At 37.9% G+C, this 20,817-nt stretch overlaps 3 protein-coding genes across 6 annotated transcripts in view; all 3 read right to left on the bottom strand.

Annotated features, from left to right (window-relative positions):
* The window catches only part of LOC139114561 (tyrosine-protein kinase ABL1-like), an 82,046-nt gene extending 69,546 nt beyond the window's left edge, over positions 1–12,500 (bottom strand). For 2 of the 4 annotated variants that reach the window (XM_070676359.1, XM_070676360.1), the window contains exon 1: positions 12,183–12,500. In XM_070676359.1, coding sequence (XP_070532460.1) covers positions 12,183–12,312 — 130 coding nt within the window. In that variant the 5' untranslated portion in view covers positions 12,313–12,500. The remainder of the gene's footprint in view (positions 1–12,182) is intronic. The other 2 variants (XM_070676362.1, XM_070676361.1) reach the window with 2 other exon arrangements.
* Positions 1–20,817, bottom strand: part of LOC139114563 (uncharacterized) — a 485,747-nt gene that overhangs the window by 154,081 nt on the left and 310,849 nt on the right. The gene's annotated exons all lie outside the window — the stretch shown is intronic.
* Positions 12,650–20,354, bottom strand: LOC139114566 (outer dynein arm-docking complex subunit 3-like). Its single transcript, XM_070676373.1, has 12 exons — positions 20,263–20,354; positions 19,861–19,982; positions 19,580–19,657; positions 19,149–19,322; positions 18,933–19,037; positions 18,044–18,332; positions 16,915–17,021; positions 15,725–15,885; positions 14,753–14,915; positions 13,879–14,013; positions 13,393–13,471; positions 12,650–12,984 (listed from the first exon to the last, which is right to left on the bottom strand). The coding sequence occupies exons 1-12, from the start codon at positions 20,342–20,344 to the stop codon at positions 12,863–12,865; spliced, it is 1,617 nt and encodes a 538-aa protein (XP_070532474.1). The 5' UTR covers positions 20,345–20,354; the 3' UTR covers positions 12,650–12,862.

Raw genomic sequence — 20,817 nt, 5'->3', positions numbered from 1 at the left:
GAATGTGCTTCATAAAAGGTGCCCAACAGAGCAATATAAACTAGTGTTCCCTATGTTTGTCTATCTGTCTGTCTGTCTGTCTCTGTCTCTGTCTCTGTTCTGTAACAGTCTGTCTCTCTACCTTTCTTTGATGAAACAAGGCACACAGACACATTTACGCTGTGTTTAAAAGTATTCGTTACAAAACAGAAAGTAATACTAATGGCCTCTCACAATTCACAATGCTGGTCATGTCCGGGATATTCCAACAAAAGGCTTTGTCTACTCACAGCATGATCCCTACAGTTACACAATGTACTTTCACAGGGAAGTGTTTACCTACAGAGTGGGTGTACACCTGAACAGGATTCAGTTATATTTAAATAACTGCTGTACCACAAACCATAGACAGTAGACGGGGGCTGCTGTCTATGCACAAACATATGAGAGTGTGTTACCATACACTGTCCAGGATAAATATTGGATAGTGATGTTGAACAATCTTCATGAATTTCAGTGTCTGTAACGTTACTGTTCAGGTTCTATATATTTATCACTGAACAACAGTGTTTTGACGGAATGCAAAAATCCAAAATTACAGAACATTAACATCAATCGTATTGTACTGCAGGGCTGGTGAATACTATATTACTGAGATGTGAACAATTTAGGCCTTCTGAACTCATTACACAGGATGTCCTGGTAGCATATGTCCTATGATTTATTTGACAATGACCTTGGCCAATCTATTGTGTTCACTGAAGAGATTTATTATCCAAGTTAACTAACATGTGTATTTCAGATTACAATACCCTGAGCATTGATGACTCCCATGTAGGATTTTTGAAATTCAGACTCGGAGCCTGTCTCTGACTTGAAGAACCAGTACAGAATAGACAACGAGCTGTTGACCTTGACCATGGTCATCTTTGAGACTGAATGAACATGGAGCGATCCCTATAAATCATCAAGGCATCAAAACAGGAAATTGGCTGAACTGTAGGAACCTTGACATGACAACCATGATTTTCCCATTATACTATCAAACCTTCTGCAGCACACCTGGCCGAGCAGCCTTCCCAGTCCATGCAGGCATTGTTGGGTTGTCTTGGAGGAAATTCCTACGTCACCACTCACAGGTGACTTTACAACTACATCAAACCTGGTACAATCTAAAGCAATGAACATATTTCTGTGTGAAACAGGTAGTCAGCATGAGGAGAGAACTCGGCAGCTGTTCATATTAGCATTGCATGTATGATAAATACCAGGCTATTTATGAAATGCAAAATGACCACACACACACATCTTGTGCAATATACTTAATATTATATGTTGCTTGTGAAAACGAAGTATGGAATTGTTGAAAGCCATTGATACTGACTATGTTGTTTCAGAAATAACTCCAGCTCAAGCAGATTTATATTTTCTTACTCTAAGTGTCTGCATAGGCTAAGGAAAATAACTGAATTTCCAGTCACTAAACCAACCCTGGATGCATCTATTCTAACTAACCTTGTTGTTTATAAACACACCCTTTGGAACACATGTAAATACCGGTATATAATGATTTCAGACTAGCAATTTGTTTATATTCTTAGATTTGAGAATAATATGAAAGCTTGAAATTATCAGAGAGGCAAAAAATAAAATTTGTCATTTTGAGCAATGAATCACCAAATTTCTAATGCATACATGTATGTGGAGAAAACATACATGTTACTTTTGGCCCAAGTAACATAATTTTAGGTAAAAAGAAATACAGCACAAATCAAGGAGATAATACTTACATTGTTGGGGAATACTCTTTAGAAGTTGTCATGGTAACCATTACTGTCTTAAGAATGGCTTGACTGATCTAAAATACTGAATTGTTTTATTAGGGTCAACAAGCTAGGTGGTAACTTGACCAAAGGTTGACAAAACTGCCATCTACTTTACAGTTGACCTAGATATGCATACACAGTACATCAAACACCCTACAGTCTGCTGTATGTAAATTTGAAGTACAGTAACGGTAATTTGACTTGTACTTAGATACAAACTGTCAAAGCTACTGTGTGTCAAAGCTAAACATGTGCAAGTCTGTGCATGTAAACTGCCTCAGTTTCCATCAGAAAGAACCAGTAATTTTTTCATTAGAGTTCATCATATCACTGCTCCACACTAACTTGTGTAAGGGTTACATCAGCGCATGAGAATATCAAAATATTGTCATCATGGACAATGTAAAAATTTTACAGGTAACTGTTAAGATTATGCAGGTTTGCATGTAAATGGCGAGACACTGACATTATCACATCACAGCCCTCAGTAAATGGATCAATGACGTCTAATACTGTCACTTTTTAAATCTAAAGTTTATCATGTTTATTTATAAATCATAATATTTTTTTAACTTCGCTGGGATCATTTTTCTCTTTTCATGCTATCTGTTGTCACTTCAGAGTGGATGCATGGATTGCAAAATTATATAATAAAATACATGCATACACTGGATAGTCAGTCCATTGAAATGACAGGAAGTCACAGGATAATAAATGGCGGTTCACTTTCCAAAGCTATTTATACATTTCAGATATTTCCAATATCTACTGATTGGGAGTCTATACTAAAGCTGAAACACTTTAGATTGAGTTTTCGCATATATGATACTGACTTCTTGAAAAATATTGATAAAGTTATTGCAAGACTTTCTAAGAATCTGCAAAGGTTCAACACACTTTAGAAGATGTACTTTCATGGTGCACGTAAAATGCAGAGCTCCTGGGCAGAGGAGTTTGGGTCTTGTCAGCACACTTGAAAATCAGGAACTACATGTAGAGGAAGGCGATGGAAAGGTCATCTGTCACATCAAGTGTGACTGGTTAGATGCATATTCCCTTGAAGGACATTATGTAATCATGCACTGATGCACACGGCAGCCTCATCTCTCCTCTTGCTGTCATGGCAACCAGCGGTATCCTTACACGTCAAGCAAAAAATGCCATCCAACTAACCCACCGATCCCACATTCATTTATTTTGCAATCTAATATCCTGCTTTTTGGAAACATGTACATGGTGTGTTGTAACCTAGTATCTCGATTGCAAATATCATGTGCCTCTGGAGAAAATATCCTTTATTATTTAGAACTCATAATTATTGTATAATAGTTTAGAAAGAGGCTTGACAGGCATTGCATTTTTCGAAGTTTGGTAATTTAATGACAAATTAAACCAAGATAAAATTTTCTATATTATCAATTATTTCACTGGAAGATCCAATATTTTTAACAAACATTGCAGATGTAAATTATTGTAGTGATAACAAACTGAAATTGATGAAATATAAAATATACTAAATGATAATACTTGTACATGTATATCAGATCTTGTAACCTTGCTTGACGAAATCTAACACTGCTTACACGTAGTTATAAAAGCCTGTAATGTACATGTAGTATGTATAGTAATGTCATAACAATGAATTGATCCATGTATCAATTTAAAGAGTTCAGTGAAAAAGTGTTAATCAGCACAAAGATACATACATGATACATACATACATACATACATACATACATACATACATATACATACATACATACATACATACATACATTCATACATACATGCATACGCACATACGTTAGTTATGTATCAGTCATGTACGCACACACATACATACATGTACATGCAATGCATTATACATGTATAGACAGTACAGACGTACATACACAGTTTGCATAGATACATACAAATACATGTATACACACACACATACACACACACAAATTAATTCAATCATGCTGCATATACATGTACAGAAGATGTGTATATAATTAGAAATACATCATCTTTAATTAAAATGGGGGGGGGGGAGCTACATGTACATGCAACTTTGAAAGCTGAGCTTATACACACTTAACAACACAAGTGTTGTTAAGGTGCTAATTGGGAAAATATTAGTCACTGCATATAAAACAATGGCACATATGTGTTCATCTAAATATACAGCATGATTTTCACTGAACACACAATTGATGATATTGTAAATCAAATGAAGCAGAATTTGAACAGATTTACTTTACCCTGTCAGAATGACATTGTTATCAAAACTCGATACGGGCTAGTATACTTAGATTTACAGTATGCTTCCAACACTACAGACTTCAAGTGACATAATACACACCCATTAGAACACAGATAACTGGAAAATCATGTTGCAATTCCGATATGTAGTTTTATCTCAAACCAAAATCAAACAAGAGGAATCATTAAACAAGAAAAACTGTTTAAAACACGCTATACTGTACATTCTGGTCATGTGACATTTACTTTTAAAAAGAAATTACAAAGACGCTGAAAAATCCACCTGCTCATTTGAGTTTTTCTGACATTATTCATATAGACACAGTGAAAATGTGCATCAAATTATTCATAATATTCTAATTTTTTTTCCAGAAAGCAATCTATTTGCAAACTCAGTAACGACAAAATTAATACATTAGTAATGTGAATGCCTTTCAGCAGAAGGCTATGGTTTATCACTTATCTCATTTAAGAAACACCATGGGAAGGGCTTCAATTTCCTCACAAGGGCAAAATCACTCACACACACAGCAACATGCAATATTCCGTTTTCTTTTTGACTTGAATATTCTCTGTTGAAATCAGGCATGCAGGTTTCCCCATGTACATTCATTTTCTTTGTATTTTACCCAGTAAATCATCGGGGAAGATAAGCATTTTAAAGATAAATTTCCGTTGGGACGCCATACAAGTAGCAGAAAGACATGTATTTAGCATAATGAAAGCTAGCGTCAAAGAACCACATTCACGAAGACAGCATGATTTACAGACACAGTGGATAGAATTTTGTACATGACTGATCCATACAAGGGTTGAAAACTGAAAAAACCTTCAGCATTTTTTAAATATCTGTTTCGCCATGGACAAAGAGATAAAAACAGTTTGGTTTCCTTAGCAAGGCAAGGCAATGACGCTGAACGCAGTATCAATGCAACTTTGCAAGTTTCTATCACGGGTTGAGAAATAAATGTGAAATATTAATATTATAAATGTGAAATATTATTTCCAACAAATACATTTATTATGTAGTGCAATGATAAACAGAAGTTCACTGATTAATCCGTTCACCCAAATTCCCTGTCAACTAGTCCAAAATCACTATTTGGTAACAATGGCTTGGGCCAAACCATGAAGGTGAAAGGGGTTGAAGCACTACGGAAGATTGAAATGCAACAGTGCTTGCAGCTGATTATGATGTACTCTTGGGGGAAAAAATTGCAATTCTGAGAAAACTTTCAAATCACACCCTGCCTGATAAAACTACATTTGTATTCTATGTAAAACATATCTACACGCGTACATACAACTTCCTTTGCCACACACTACAGAAGCTAGCTCCATTCAAATACTGAGAAATACCCAAGTACAGTTCAACATGAGTCATAAAGTATGTACTGATGGCCATACATGTACACCACACACTGGTGATCCATGGGGTATACATCTCCTATTAACACCTCCATCGCTCAGAGTGACCACTGTCAGTGGGGTAATTGATATTATACTTGTCGATTGTCAGAATTTCCTGTTTGCTGGAGAACTGACATCATCAATTGTTCCCCTTTTTATTGTTTTGTTTTGCTTTCAAGACCGAAACTAACTGACTGACACCACCACTGCACCAATTTATGTGTTTATCGTAGAATTATCATTCACAGTAAATATGCCCCCTTTCAGATCCTGCCCCCTGCATGATGAGTATTACTTCCGTTGCTGTTCCATTCTTCACAACAGCAGGGCTCACCATGCTGGGTCAAATGGAATAAGCTATTAACCCCTTTTAAACCAGTCTTGGTATATTCCAATTGTTTAATACCATGGGAATGGACCTACACACATAGAAATAGGGTGAAAACATTAAGTATGATTACGGGAGATGTAGTAATTGCAAATAAAATTTTCATGATACATCCAAGCATTCCCGTACATACAATGGGCAGAATTTACAGGAGTCAATCATACCCATTTCATACTTGTGTCATAACATCCATAGGGTGAGGCAAAAGAACAAGTTTTCTCAGGATTGAGAGAGGGATAAAAACAAAGGTGTACAATTATTTGGAGTTCAATTACAGGTAACTGTCCTTTACGACCACATGTATGATAAATCAGCATATACTGTTGAAGTACAGACACAACAAGATTCTTCTTTCTATGGTCATTAATGAACAATGTACATGTGCATCCTGCACTATGGTAACACTCCGACTTCAGCAGCAACTGAGTAGGCCTGTTACAGACAGCAATTTGACAGACAAAGCCTTTACTTTCAATTTAGAAGAGGGATGACACAAATCTGTTGTTTGTTTCAGTAGGTCGGTCTGTGTACAACTATGGCCAAATTAGATTCAAAATGGCCGCCGATCCTTGGAGTCAGCCCTTTTTACTCAGCATACCGGTAATGCAGATGTTTGCTGATCAGAGGGCCAACTACTTATAATGAAGTGAGGTTCTTTTTTCTTTGTTTGATAAATGAGCAAAAGATAGCTCTAGAATACACAATAGGCTTTATCATGTCTTCCTTTCTTACATTTCAAATTACTGATAGATATTTTAAATACAAAAATATAAACATATACAAAAAAATTTAATAATGGCTTGAATACAGTACGTGGATTTTCATAGAAAAAAAAATGAAAATAAATTGTACAAAAAGCAGTCTGACAGTTGATAAATCTAGTTTCACTGCAACTCGGTAGACTGTAGGTGAAGTGACTGTCACCTTGGAATGTACAATGTGGGCTAATTCCTTTAGCTTGCAGTTATCCATAACAAGTTACCTATACCAAGTTAACTATGAACTTTGACTCAATACTAGTACTACATGTATAATGGGCCACTGTTTAACCTGGTGTACACACATATAAATTTTAAATTGACGACTAGATGTAGTAAAGATAATATCAGGCAGAGAACCAGCAAGATGAGGTAAGTGTAGAAATATGCCGCTTGACAAGGTGTGCGTCGTGAACCATTAACCCCACAGGAAGGATTTTCACCACTGCCAGGTTAATATTTCAAAACACCAGCCACACTGTTTGGCCAAAGTCTCAAATGTGTTTGTAAACAAGAAAACACAGGTGATACAAGCCATGTGTGGTAAGACTAAATTTTGCTACTCAAGAGACTTGTTTCAGAGTAAACACTGCAATATGGATGTCATTGGGGTTAACTCTATCTTCTACTAAGACTGGCAGAAGAAAATTTCTGTGATTTCTCTTTCAGATTGTGTGCATTATTAATTGCCCATGCTTGGGATAAATACAGTTCTATTGAATGTAATTGAATTGAATTGCTTTTTGCCCAGAATACATAATTTTGTTACTGGCTTCCCTACTAAATCGTCACAATCAAAATTTCACGCACGGGATATCTGTTCTCACATCTTATTTCTTTTTTGAAGAAGTGAAATATTTGTGCAATGAATCGAGGTAACACTGATCATGATATGTAGATTTGTTACTAAATATAGAACCATGGGTGGAACATTGGCTAGGTTGCAAAAAGTGATTATAGTATGATCAAGGAGAGCAAATACCCGGCCTGATTCATCCAATGAAATCCCCTTGCGATAAAGTGCCAACCTTCATTGGCATGCAGTGGACCGACACTGAAAATGAAAAGCAAACATTTTTGGTGAACACCTGAACTGATTTACGAAGAGACATTTCATCGTGTGTACATCAGCGCATCAACCCCTAACGAATGATAAAACACCCCTGACTTCAGAAATACCCTGGGGTATGTTCAAGTACATTTCACAGAGTTCAACAAGTACACATGCTCTGAGTCATCGATACCTGACACAGTAGTGACTAATAAAACATACGATCTTCTACCTGTCTACATATGAGCAATAAGACGTGCAAAACTACAGATAATGGAGAATACTTATTTCTTTTATTTGATTCATATTTGCCCCGAAAGTATGAGTATGCGTCATATCTAAGACCCTAATACGGTCTATGGTTATACCAGTTTCTGAATGATATCATCATGTGGTCTCTAAGTTTCCGGTCATCAATAAGAAAAGAATTTTATACGGTTCACAGTGTATGCTGTAAATGCATTGCCAGAACTGAAACATTCACGGATGTTTTTTCCCAATATGAGTCTACAGTAGACTGACTCTCAGTATTTTCTCCAAGGATACAGGATTTTGTGTAGATGTACCTCTCATTTACTTTCCTAGTCTAGTATACATGTACAAATCCCTTGTTCCAAACTCCATGCGACTTTGAAAGAAGGACTTGTCTTGATACCAGATTACCAGTTACTCTCCTGACCACTTCCATCCATGGATAAACATACAGTATACATTGTACATGTATGCACAGATGAGCAAATGACTTTGTTGCCAAAGGGACGGAGAGTTAGGTACGGTTCAACTTCTACAGCATTGACAATAGAGATATCCTGTTTGTTAACAAACACCCAAAATACATAATGGGAGATGGTCTTCCTAGTACTGGTAGCCTTCAAATGACCTTTTTTGAAAACTGGACCTTGCACCCTAGACTGCTGAAAATTTAATGATGTCCGCCCAGCACGTGGAGGAAGATAACTTCATTTAGCTTAGAAAGAGAGTATGTCTAGAGCATTTGAACACCACATAATACTAGCATTAACATCATTCCATGCTGGTCTGCAAGGCTCATCATGATACTGTACACGGTCACGGGTGTGTGTGTGTGTGTGTCTGCTGGTTTACATTCCAATGTTTTACCAGGGTACCAGATGCTCTAATTCCCTGAGTGGAAATAATTGACTAATAATAGGAATCAGTGTGCTGCTGGAACAGGATAGCGTTACAAGCCATAACACTGGGCTGGGTTTTTGAAACTATACATAGTATAGTGAATATTTTTAGATGATTTCTGATTTATATGAACCCTAACATAGTAGCCTAATTTAAAAGTACTGTTATATTTGTAATTCTATAATGTTGTTGTACTTTACTCAGTGTTCTCCGCAGCAATTTCTAATAGCATAGAAGGAACTTGCATAACAATACAATTAATTGTTATGTGAATGAATTTCTGTTGTTTTACCAAAATTAAATAGTGATCACTATGCTTCCATTGCTATGGAGAGAACACTGTTACATGTACTATTCTCACAGCAAATTGGTTCAAACAAATTCATATTTGATGTGCATTAACCTCATGCTCATTCAAAGTCAATGGAATGGTCCATCGTTCCTCATTTTAGTGATTTGATTTCAGAGGATACTTTTTATTTAGTAAATGAACTAAAACATAACCCTCAAGTAAGTTGAATTCTCAGTTTATCTTAAATCTGGTGTTCCGTGTGTAGTGACACCAGTAAATTTATTACAACCTGTTAAAATATTCTGGTTCATATTTTTATTTCTAATTCATAGTTACAAAAGAAATGGACAAGTTGGATTAAAACAATTTCCTTTGTAGTATTGATACCAAGACGTGTCTCCCTTCATCCTGTACAAAACCTCATTGACGGATCAAAACACACACATCCACACCCAACATACTCTGAGCATGATGTTCCCACTTGTAAGTCCATTATAAGATGTAGAGTTATGTAATAAATCTTGGAAACCATGTGTAACTTGCTACCCTCCGCATTCTTCAGATATATATCAAAGTTAAAAAAAAGAGACAGACACTCCTTCATATTCTTCTCTCCCCCTCCACTCCTTCATATTCTTCACTTTTTTCACACACCCCCCTTAAATTTGCAGTGATCCAACTTTGTGTGTGAAAACAAAAGGACTGGAACAAACCATAGTGGTGACAGGGTTTGAATTCAGTCAGGGTATTATTGTGATTGTGATTTACACAGACACTGTGTATGAGAGTGTGAAGATGAGTTACTTTATGTTGTCAAAATACAAAATGTACACCTGAGAACATATTCATTTGTGGAGATCTAGTCATATCTTTATTCTTTTCTGGCCTTGGAAATGCACCCTGAGTTCTACATTGAGGTCACTACTATGATAAATTACACAGTTTGCACATTATCAAGTTCCATAAATTCAAAATGAATGAAATATAATACACTCAGGTGTAACCTATGCTATTTGTTAGTCTTGTCCACACCTTGAAAAGCCAATAAAAGGTTACAATGTAACTTGCAGAACCAGAATCCACTTGATCACTGAATACCAGGTATAAGTTCACTGAATACCAGGTATAAGGTACAAGTACGATTCCCTGTACGCCTTTTAAAATCACTTTCAATCATCAAATCTAGCATTTTATAAATTACCATTGACATATCAAAAGCTGTCTTCTTCTACTTGTGGTTTTGATGCATGACTCTCTGGGATTAAAAATGATACATTCACGTGTATGAATGAACTTTGAGTATTCAGATTTGAATGCCTACAGAAAGCCTAAATGAGATTGATTTATTCTATATACACACTTAATATTTCATAAATTCCTCCTCAAATTGAAGAACATACAGTAAATAGCACTCCAGAATACAGAGTCTTTTTTATTGAAACTAATGGACTCTTCCAAGCCCTTACGCAAAATAACTAGTTCCTAAATGGTTGCATAATTCCCCGAATATGTAAATTAAGTACTCACCCTAATGACATTAATGGCGATATTAGCCATTCTCACAGTTCAAATTGTTAATCTATTTACTTTCACTGTTCACTGGAGCAAAAGGTTGTTGGGGGAGTACTGAATGAGTGGCTGCCCCTCCCACCGCATTGGAAGGTCACAGGTACACAAATGCCCAGACTTTTTTTGTGTGTGGTTGCTGTGTTATCCACTTTCCCTCATCAGCATTGACACTGAACTCTCGATTAAGGTGGGGGAATGGATTCGCTATTGACATGGTAATAAATTTAGAGTGTGTGAGGAGAGCCATCTGTACATATGCAGTTTATCTGAGAAAATCAATTGTTATTCATTCATAATAGCCTCTAATAACATTGATGTTTTAGATCATTGTGTACTGCTTATAATGGTGAATGAATCTGACTGAGTATTCTTATATTTGTTTGCTTATTTGATGTAGTTATTTAGATTATTGACCTATAATAACAGGGCGCACATTATTGCTTACCCTGAGTGGGAAGTAGCGCACTACATCATTGGCCATTCATTGTGGCAGAAACAATACCACACTGTCCGTGATTTGACAATATAGCCAAAACTGGCCATAAACGCAGTGTCAACAAAGCCAGGCTATCAGTTACTGCCTCAGCCTTGCACACGTTACAGACTGTTACATTCGGTTGTTTGCATGTCGTGTCTTGGGTAGCTCCCCGACACTGCCTTGAATGGGCTTATGAAAACACCGGTTCTAAACCACCCTGTGTCTTACAAATACTGGGCATGTTATTCGTTACTTGACCCAGAGTTGCTTTCAGCTATGCAAACCAATTAAACTACTTTAAGTGATAATTATGCTCTGGATCAACACACTGAATATTTAGTATACCGTTCAGGTTCACAGCATGAAATTTAAGAAACGAGCAAAACAAGGGTATATTTTTATCTCTCAAGTATTTTTCCTTTCTTCTTAATCTCGTGGGTGCATCAAACTTACTACATTGGCCAGTAATTTCCTTTTGTCAGTTTACATCGATTGGAGTTAATACCGTACAAAGGAGGATTTCCACGCTTGAGAGCAAGGTTAGCAAAATAGGTAGTACATAATTTTACGGAGACAGACAGGCGGGACACTGCAAGCGAGCTGACGCCTACTAGGGTTCTCATCAATATGAGCCTCACGGTACAGTCATTCAGTCGACGCTGCATACGTAAAAGTACACGATGACACTCAGTGTTAACGGAGAACAAGCAACCTTGCAGGGTCTATGACTGTAGGGCACGCCGTCGACTGCTAGCCTGGGAATTGAAACTCCCCAAAACAGGATAGGGGAAGCTATAAAGTACCAATGGGAGATAACATATCAACCGCAAATTTCGCACAGGAAAAATTATGGCCAGTGTGTCTGAAAGTTACAGTCATTTTGAGTTTCGTGGACAGGCCAATTTCCTGCTAGTCCTGCACTGAAGTTTTATTACCAACCTGTGATATCGCCCAGCGACCGGTCATGGTCACGGCGGCCAGCAAATTCGAACACATTTTTTTTCGATCATATAGTCCTGGGATCTGACTTACCTTGATGTTCTGCGAAAACATTGCATGGTGGATCGAGCCTTGCGTCTTTGTTCTTACTACCCGCTTTAGTTGATTTGGTTCCGAAACCAGATCCACTCCGTTTTGCCTCCTTCCCTTGGTGTTGGCCCATCGCTCAAGTCACTACATGTCAAATACAGCCGAATACGGTTTGACTAGATCACACATATACAGCACGTTACAAAGTTTGCGGAAGTTCAGAAACTAATACCCGAGTTCCAGTAAATATTTCCCATAAATACACAAATAGACAGATACACTTGGTTTCCCTTCGAAGTCGGCCATTTTGCTAATGTAACTGAGAATGATGAAAACGAGGCAGGGTGATTATGCAAATAAGGGGATGGGTCCGATCGCCGAGGGTTCGAACAAGTGGACATCGGTGGCGCTATGGTGATGACTCTCTCCAACGAGTCCGGAAATGGCGAGGTCATCTTTTTACCTTAAAAGGCAGTTGTTTTATTCCGGAATTACATGAGTTATCGACAGCGGTAACAACACTTATCACACTGCAATTCAGTTTTATTCATTTGATATAGACAGATTTTATTTTTATTTTTTTTCCCAAATCCCTGGCCTTATAGGATAATCCTACACACAATTTTGGTAGCGAAAATGATTAAATTGAGATGCGTGTATGTCACTCATTGGACGACCGTTGTTCAATTTTTCCTCTTCCTTCCACGTTTCCGTGTTTTCTTTTCAAGAATATGTTGTCCCCTATTTTTAATATCCTGCCGAGTGAGAGTTTCTTCGTTATCTTGGCTGTCGTAATCCAATTCATCTGGTTAAAAAAGTAAGCGTAGTTATAAATTTGTTTTTAAAACGGAATTTAATCAGAAACATATACAGAAAAATCCCCTGTTTTGTGATACTGAACCAGCGGTGAAAACTGTCAAAAAATCAAAACTATTCTTGCTGTATGTTACCCCGTTCATGGTTGTACAATGGCGATAGATTTGGTTACTATGGTGACGTGTGGGGGTGATCATCAGAGAGTGGTAATGTGCCGTAGCGGCGCGTCAATGACGCAAATATCCACTCGGTGTTGGTGTGATGATGATACGAGTAAAATTTATCAATGGCAAAAGTTCGACAAATGGTTGATTTTTTGGTTTTGTACCAAGAATGATGATCAGCAGTTGTCACAGTAATAGTTGTGAATGGTTGGTAATAATGTCGTCCAACTTACTCGTTACATAGTCATCCTCTTCCTCGATACAGATTCGCACATTTTCCGGTGGCAAGGAGCTCTCAATGAAATCTTGGAACTGGAAATGCAAATTTAAAAGCACAATGATAACAAATGTACAATTGCACTTCGATAAAATATGACAGTATGTCTTCTTCGACACTCTTGAGACACCGTTGAAACTGTTTTCGACATCAGATTAGGCCGACAGCTCTAGTCACAGACTTGCTTCCCTGGTGCTTGCACACACATCTCTAAATAATTTGGTAAATTCTCGATCGGAAAAGTGATAAATAAGTGATGTGTAATTGCATTGTGCATGGCTTCAATAACTAGCCTCAGGTGATGTGACTTTTGTCTTCGTTCGGAGCAAAATACCCTCATTGGCTTTGCACTGACAAACTGCTGACCGACAGCCATCGCTATGGTTCTCATTTTACCTACAAGTCATGGACGTTGATGCTACGAAATTTGAAGTCAGCCTACCTCTTGGCCCGCCAAAACTTTCTTAACTGCGTGCTTGTCCTTTAGTTCCAAGAGATCAAGGATGTGCGTCAGTTTTGCTTCAATGAGTCCAAGTTTATCCATCACATCACCCTCGGGAAGAAAACTTCGGCTTGGCTGAAAGTTAAGGTTGTAAGCTGTTTTAATTGTGTCTAACTTGAAATTTCCTATGCAAGTGCTCATTTTGATTTATCGCTTTCAAATTTAGCAGTTGTCAACTCTATCGTGTATGTTCATGCCCATCATTCACGCTGTAGGCTACAGCCATTGGCTTGAAAAATATAATGCCAAAACGACGAAATTTGCCGAACTTAACGAAGCAACAATACTGGAAAATAGATCGGAGTTAGAGCTAATGGAACGCTTTAAGCTAAACGTTTCACTTTTGATACAACTTAGAGAAATGCCGTGTTGAGGATAAACAAAATCGATTTTGAAAACTGAAAGAAACGTACATCCAAGGAGTGTAAGTATTCCTTGGCAAGGCACCGATACAATTATTATATGACTGAGGCATTGTATCGCACATGTAAATCAATTGACTGGTAACCACCTGTTCTACTTTTAATGCCCTAGTTTTGAAAATGCTCTTTCCTCTTCTGCTCCCCAAATCACGCCGAAATGTGCCGTGTTTAACTAGTGAGATAGCCTGCGTGAACTGTTAAATATTGCTGTTGATCACTGAATTCTAGTGCGGACCCTAATTCATTTGTCAACAATAACATTGCATGTTGAACGTATTGCGTCGTGATAGCAAGGCTAAGGTTTTGTATTTCAACTTTTGTTGAATAAAAATAATGAAAATATCAGCTATTCAGGATTTTACTGACAACAAAAACATAATTGACTTGCTCACCGGTTTCAATCTGACCTCCTTTGTCTTTTCGTATAGGGATTCAATTCCTGTCACAGCATCCACCTGGATCTTTTCCGTCTTAACGAAAGCTTCGCTCATCTCTGCGTGGCGCTTACGTTCTTCTTCAAGGTGATCTGCCATTTTGTCCACCAGAGACTGACCGCTGTTCAACAATAAAGAAACTGTGGTATCAACTGAATTTCTCAACGGTAAACGCCTAATGCTTCAACTTTTTATAGAAAAAACGGTGATTCAATTAATGTGTACACTCAGACTCTGACTCTTGCCGTGTATACTCCGTCTTTTTGGTACGTTTGGTAGTTTTTTTTACCAAAATTTGCCTGTACAGGAATGACCGGGGCTCTTTTGTGTTTGAAGGAGTGCAGACGTGTCACAGTCCCTCCACCAGGACTAATTTTTATCCCACGCCGTAACTTTATCAGCTTGGAAGGGATCAAGAAGCTACATGTATAGCATGTATACATAACCACAGTCCCTTCAAGAAAGACTGACATGTACATGACTGAATAATCACCGATGACCGGCGAAGGGTTATTCCCAATATTTTACAGATGCAAGTATACAGACCAAACGAAAACGCCACAGATGCTCTCCTATCAGTCCTATGTCTAAATTACCAGGTGCAGTGATGTACTGAGCCTATTTTGACGTATGTTTTGGAGTAAAATCTCAAAAACGTGAAGTCTACATGTCACTCCCCCACCTAAGTATTTTAAAATTTGTAGCGATAGTACGAGGCTATGATGCTTCGCATGCGCACAAGGCCATAGAGCCGGATCTTAGCTTGTAGAGCTTTGCAGATGTCACCATCTATTCAAATACGAGAGCTTAAGTTTTGGATCTCACCGGCGTTACGGTACACCAAAATCTTCGCTTGAATCATTAAGCAGCTCTGTATTTGTGGCGATATTTAATTGACGAGTGAAAAAGCAATGCCACCATATAACTTACAATGAGGCTTTTTTATCTCCCGTGTACTTCATTGTCTCGTATTGTCTGTGTAGACTAATCTTCTCTTTCTTCAGAGAGCGTAACTGAGTCTCCAATAGAGTCGTTTGTTCATTCAAGTGTTCGCTGGTCATTTTCTGGTCTACCACACGCTTTAGGATATCCTGTATAAAGAAGAGAAAGAAATAGTGTCTGTCCCTCACCATAACCGCCCTATCGAACACTGTACTACAGTTAGGCTGTGCTTCCTGCCTGCGTACCTGTACCAACGTTCCGCTAATTCTTTATACTCTAACTAATGTTACCATAACACCACAAATCAAATCTATCTGAACCCTACACATAACGGTTACACTTTCGAGTTTATAATTGTTATCATGTTGCAGATGTTGAAAGTGTGGCCACTGTATAGAGTAGTTTGGAATCTAGCCATCCAGTTGGGGGTTCTGCAAACCATAAGAATTCAGCAAAATTTTAAAAAACGGCTGATTAGCTTTTTAAGGCATCTGCGGTTAAAGATGCGGGATATTTGAACGAACCATTATTGGCTTTAGGGAATGTAGTGTTTACTCCGAATGTTTTGATGCGAACAGATGAACGGTAAAGTTGGATAAGCAGGGCGGGATTTTTGTCGTGAATATTTAATTTTTTCTTCCACAGAAACCACAAACTACCATCGGATGGATACTTCGACCACTCGGGAGTGTCAGATGGGTTGGTTGGGGTGTGCGTTTAACGGGAAGCACCGTTGCAACGGGAATTAACAGTGGGAAGGGAATATTTTGCAAAGGAATCCCAAACAACTGACGATAACTACTTCCTGCACGTTATGTCCCTCCTGTTTTCTCACTCGTCACTGAAGTTACCGACAACATTTCAAGAGACAGCTTCTTTTCACTTATTTGGTTCTAAATGAGATTTGACCCTTTCTGACACCAGTTATAGTCTGGTATATCTCCATCATGTACTATAGGACGGATATATATATATATATATATATATATATATATATATATATATATATATATATATATATATATATATATATATATATATATATATATATATATATATATATATAAGGGTTTAAGGTGAACTGACCCGGATTGGCCTCCACAACCACGACAGACGTGTACATTAATTTTCTTCCAAAGCTTGATTGTTAAATACTCAATTTGTATCGTGACGCTTACTTCAAATTGAGATATGGAGTGCGCATCTTTGATTTTTCTCATCGCATCCTCATAGTCGGATATTTTCATCAAGTTATCCCGTGCCAGTCTGGTCTTGAACTGTGGATCTGTAGATTATTATAGGCAAAGAACGTTCATTACTTTTTAAACAACATCTAGTAGGTGTTTTTAACACGATCACTCCAAAAACCTAGTAACGTGGTTTTTATTTCATAAGAAATAACGTAAAATGCACGCACTGACAAACATGGAGAGCTGATGCTAAACTTGGTTCAAGTCTGTGATATGGCAATTGACAGCGTATTGGCGATCGTTCATGTGAAAAACGTGAGTTGGATGAAAACCTAAAAATCACAGACTCATTGAATCCCGCAGAAGCGTGAAGCTGGATCGCTGTTATGACCAGTGTTCTGCGAATACTTGAACCCCGATCCACTGACCATGAACTGCTTGCCAACTTGAGCTCACTAAAGTAAAATAACTTCGGATGAAATCATAAAAATACTGCCATTGGATAAGCTGTTTCAAGGGAGTTATTATCTTTCATTCACCGTCTTGAACCAAATCTGAGCAAAAAGCCAACTTACAGGTCGTGCTATGGTAACGTACCATACATGAGTCTCAGTTTACATCTTTCAATAAGCAGAGCTTGTCAAGGCAAATGTCACACCGATGTTTCAACCCTTTTACGTATTTTACACATATGTGAATAGAGACTATGCGTAAAATATGCGATCTTCACCCTGTTTTTCGTGTTGTATTTGGCAAATAAATCGAAAATTTTATAGTTCTCGAAATAATTGCACGTCATTTATTCTTTCACATGATTTACCGAACCAATTTTGAAAACATGCGTATAGTTTGTTGGCAATTTAATTCAACATATTGCCGATGGTGACATGCTCGGTATGACTTACTTTAACATCCCTCGACTTCATACCTCATACCATTCGCGTTCTTCACACGTCAGACCTCATAACAATACATGTACAACCTACGTTAGGGCTAAAGACAAAACACAATAAATAAAACGATAAAGAGTATTCAACACGTGCTCACACACACACGCTTGCATACAAACCTCGCCTACCACTACCTTGCAGGAATTTCATATGGGCCAAATGCATACCATTGCTAAAATCATCAGCTGTTTGTAAAGTCGCCCGTAGCTGGCGCTTTTCGCTCCTCTCGGCAGCATCTTTCTGTTTCTCGGCTTGCTTCTTCTTGGCGTTCAGAGACTTGTCTCTCTGACGGCGTGCAGCTACTACCTCGTGTTCCAGTTTGGTCAGGTTTGCCTTGGTCAACTCTCTGCCAGCCTGCGCATCGGCGTTGATTTCCCGAAGTTCTTCCAATTCTGTTTTCTGCTCTTCCAAGGCGCTCTCCAAAGAACGGACGTGACCGGGGAAAATATGACTTTCCTAGAGATATCAAGGGTGTACAAAAATTTGTCGCGTATTTTAATATAGTGTGTAGGAGAAACTGTGACTTCTCAAGGTTATTTTCACATGACCTGACGAATCAAAAGGACCAGGTATAGTACAGGACCACTTAAGCCTCAACAACTGATCCAAGCAATATCGCTTTGGCACGGAGGTAATTTTTTTTACCTCCATGTTATGAGTAAACGCACCTCAGACATTTCCAAGGAAAATTTGAATCATTCTCTTTCGAAATCAGGAATAAACATCAAGGATCATCATGAAAAATTGGGTACTAGAGAAATAAATCATCATAAAATTACCGATATTTAAAAAAAAATGGCCGCCAACCAAGTGGGAAAAATTAAGGTGAAACATTTATTCCACGAGCCCTACAAGCGGTAGGCCAGAAAAGTATTGAAAAAATTTAGAGTCAGAATATCTGTCCCCAGGAGCATTCTAGGTACGCGCAAATAGCACTCATTCCATGTGCTTAATTATTAATCCTGGCAAGAATCATCCTTAATTAGTTATTACTATCATAGAAAAAGTATGAATTGAGGTCCAAAACGTCGTAACTACAGCTGCTGTACTACTTACTTCTGCCAGACGTGATAGAATGTCTCTGTAATTGACCTGTATCTTCATGGCCGTTGAAATCTTTATCTTGGCCTTGTCCAGGCGGTTTTCCAACTTTCTTATCCGCTGAAGAAAAAAATGGAAGCGAGAAAGGGTAAGTCCTTGAAATATGAATCACTCGGTCAACGAATAATTTTGTTGACGCCCATTGTTCACATAAAACATAAACATTCATACCTGTTGAGAGTCGTTCTCGTCTGTAGCTTTGCTCTGAGACTCCAGTTTTTTATTCCTCTTGTACATGGCCTGTAGTTCCTCCAAGCGCTTCTCCTTCTGCTCGCTTTGATAGGTCATGAGGTTCAGAAGCTTCGCCTTCTCGCAGAATTTTTGATCGATGGCAGCGATCGCTTGCTGTAGGAAATCAGGTAAAAAGGAAAAACAGTCAGTTCAAAAATTGTAAAGAACAGGCATCTTGGAAAAAAAGAGTAAGAAAATAAATAGAGAGAAACAACAAAACAAATAAACAAACAATCGAACAAATAAAAATAACTAACTAACCGTTACTAACTAACTAAATAAAAGAACCAACCTTTAACCAACCAACCAACCAACCAACCAATAAATAAATAATAAATAAATAAATAAATAAATAAATGACCCGTGCTCACCTCGGCGGTATTTCTCTGCAGTGACAATCGTTCTCTTTGCCTGTTTTCAAATACCGTTTGAATAACCGTCTCATCGCCCTGTAAGAGATTGAAAGAGTTAAAAGTAAAGAGAAATGGCGGGAAGTACGGGAGGGGAGATGTAAGAAGAAGCCAGTGCGGGGGAGGGTGAGAAACGAAGTCTACCACATGCAATCGATGACATTGCAAATGCCAGCTTCTCCTTGCAACTTTGATTTATCGAAGTGGAAAGCATTAGATAACAAAATTTCAAAGCGACTCACGTTATTGCTGTTGGCAAGCTCGATGCGTTTCTCCTTACACTGCTTTCTCAGATGCAAAATGTGTTCTTCATTACGTTTCTTGGCAATCTGAGAACTCTCCAAGTACGCCCTATGGTCTCGATCTGTGAAATTAAAAGATACAGTATCCGTTGTAACAGTTTTCATGTTTGAAAATTAACCACTTATCAGACTGGAGATCGTTCGAATTAGCGATTAAGAGTTAAACCCGAACTGAATTAGCAGGGCCTTGTATTCCTTATATGAAGAGAGCAAAAAAGAAAAAAAATGAAGATGGCTTGAAAATGATGAATAAAAATTCATTTATCTAACGTTGTCTTGTATTCTTCATAAATCGACGTCACTCAGTATTTTGATGACAGCACTGTTTTCTTATATACATACCTTTGAGTGCAATCTTACTCCGAAATTCTTCGATATGGTCCGACAGCGTCCATCCAGGTGTCATCAGATTTGACCCCGGCATATTTATGCTGTATATGCTGAATATGATAGGGAAATAGAACACATGCCCGATTTGGTAAGTAAAGTCATTCGGGATAAATGCATAGCACTTTATCAAAAATATATGATGACTAAATAAGGTTGCACTAACTTTTTATACAAACCTTAGTTTAGGAGAAACAAAGAAAGAAGGAAACAATCGTCCGATAGAAGTTTTAGTGAAGCTAATGGCTTGCAATGCTTTATAGATGTGCCGCAGAACTGCGTGTGCGTCAAAAGACAATGCCACCAAACAATGGATCGAATTCTGGAATATCGTGTGAACTAACGCGAGAGAGACAAGGCGGTGCGGTATTCTAAGAATATACATCATTTAATTTTTTATGTATTTACATAAAACCGGACCTACTAAATGTCGGGAAAGAGGAAAAAATCAAGAAATCGACTGAGTACTAAATTGGTGTGTAAGTCGAGCCCGTGAACGGTGAAGTAGAA

Source organism: Ptychodera flava, chromosome 16 (genome assembly GCF_041260155.1).
Source record: "Ptychodera flava strain L36383 chromosome 16, AS_Pfla_20210202, whole genome shotgun sequence".
In the NCBI taxonomy this organism is placed as follows: domain Eukaryota; kingdom Metazoa; phylum Hemichordata; class Enteropneusta; family Ptychoderidae; genus Ptychodera; species Ptychodera flava.
This window is presented reverse-complemented; position numbering and strand designations above follow the sequence as displayed.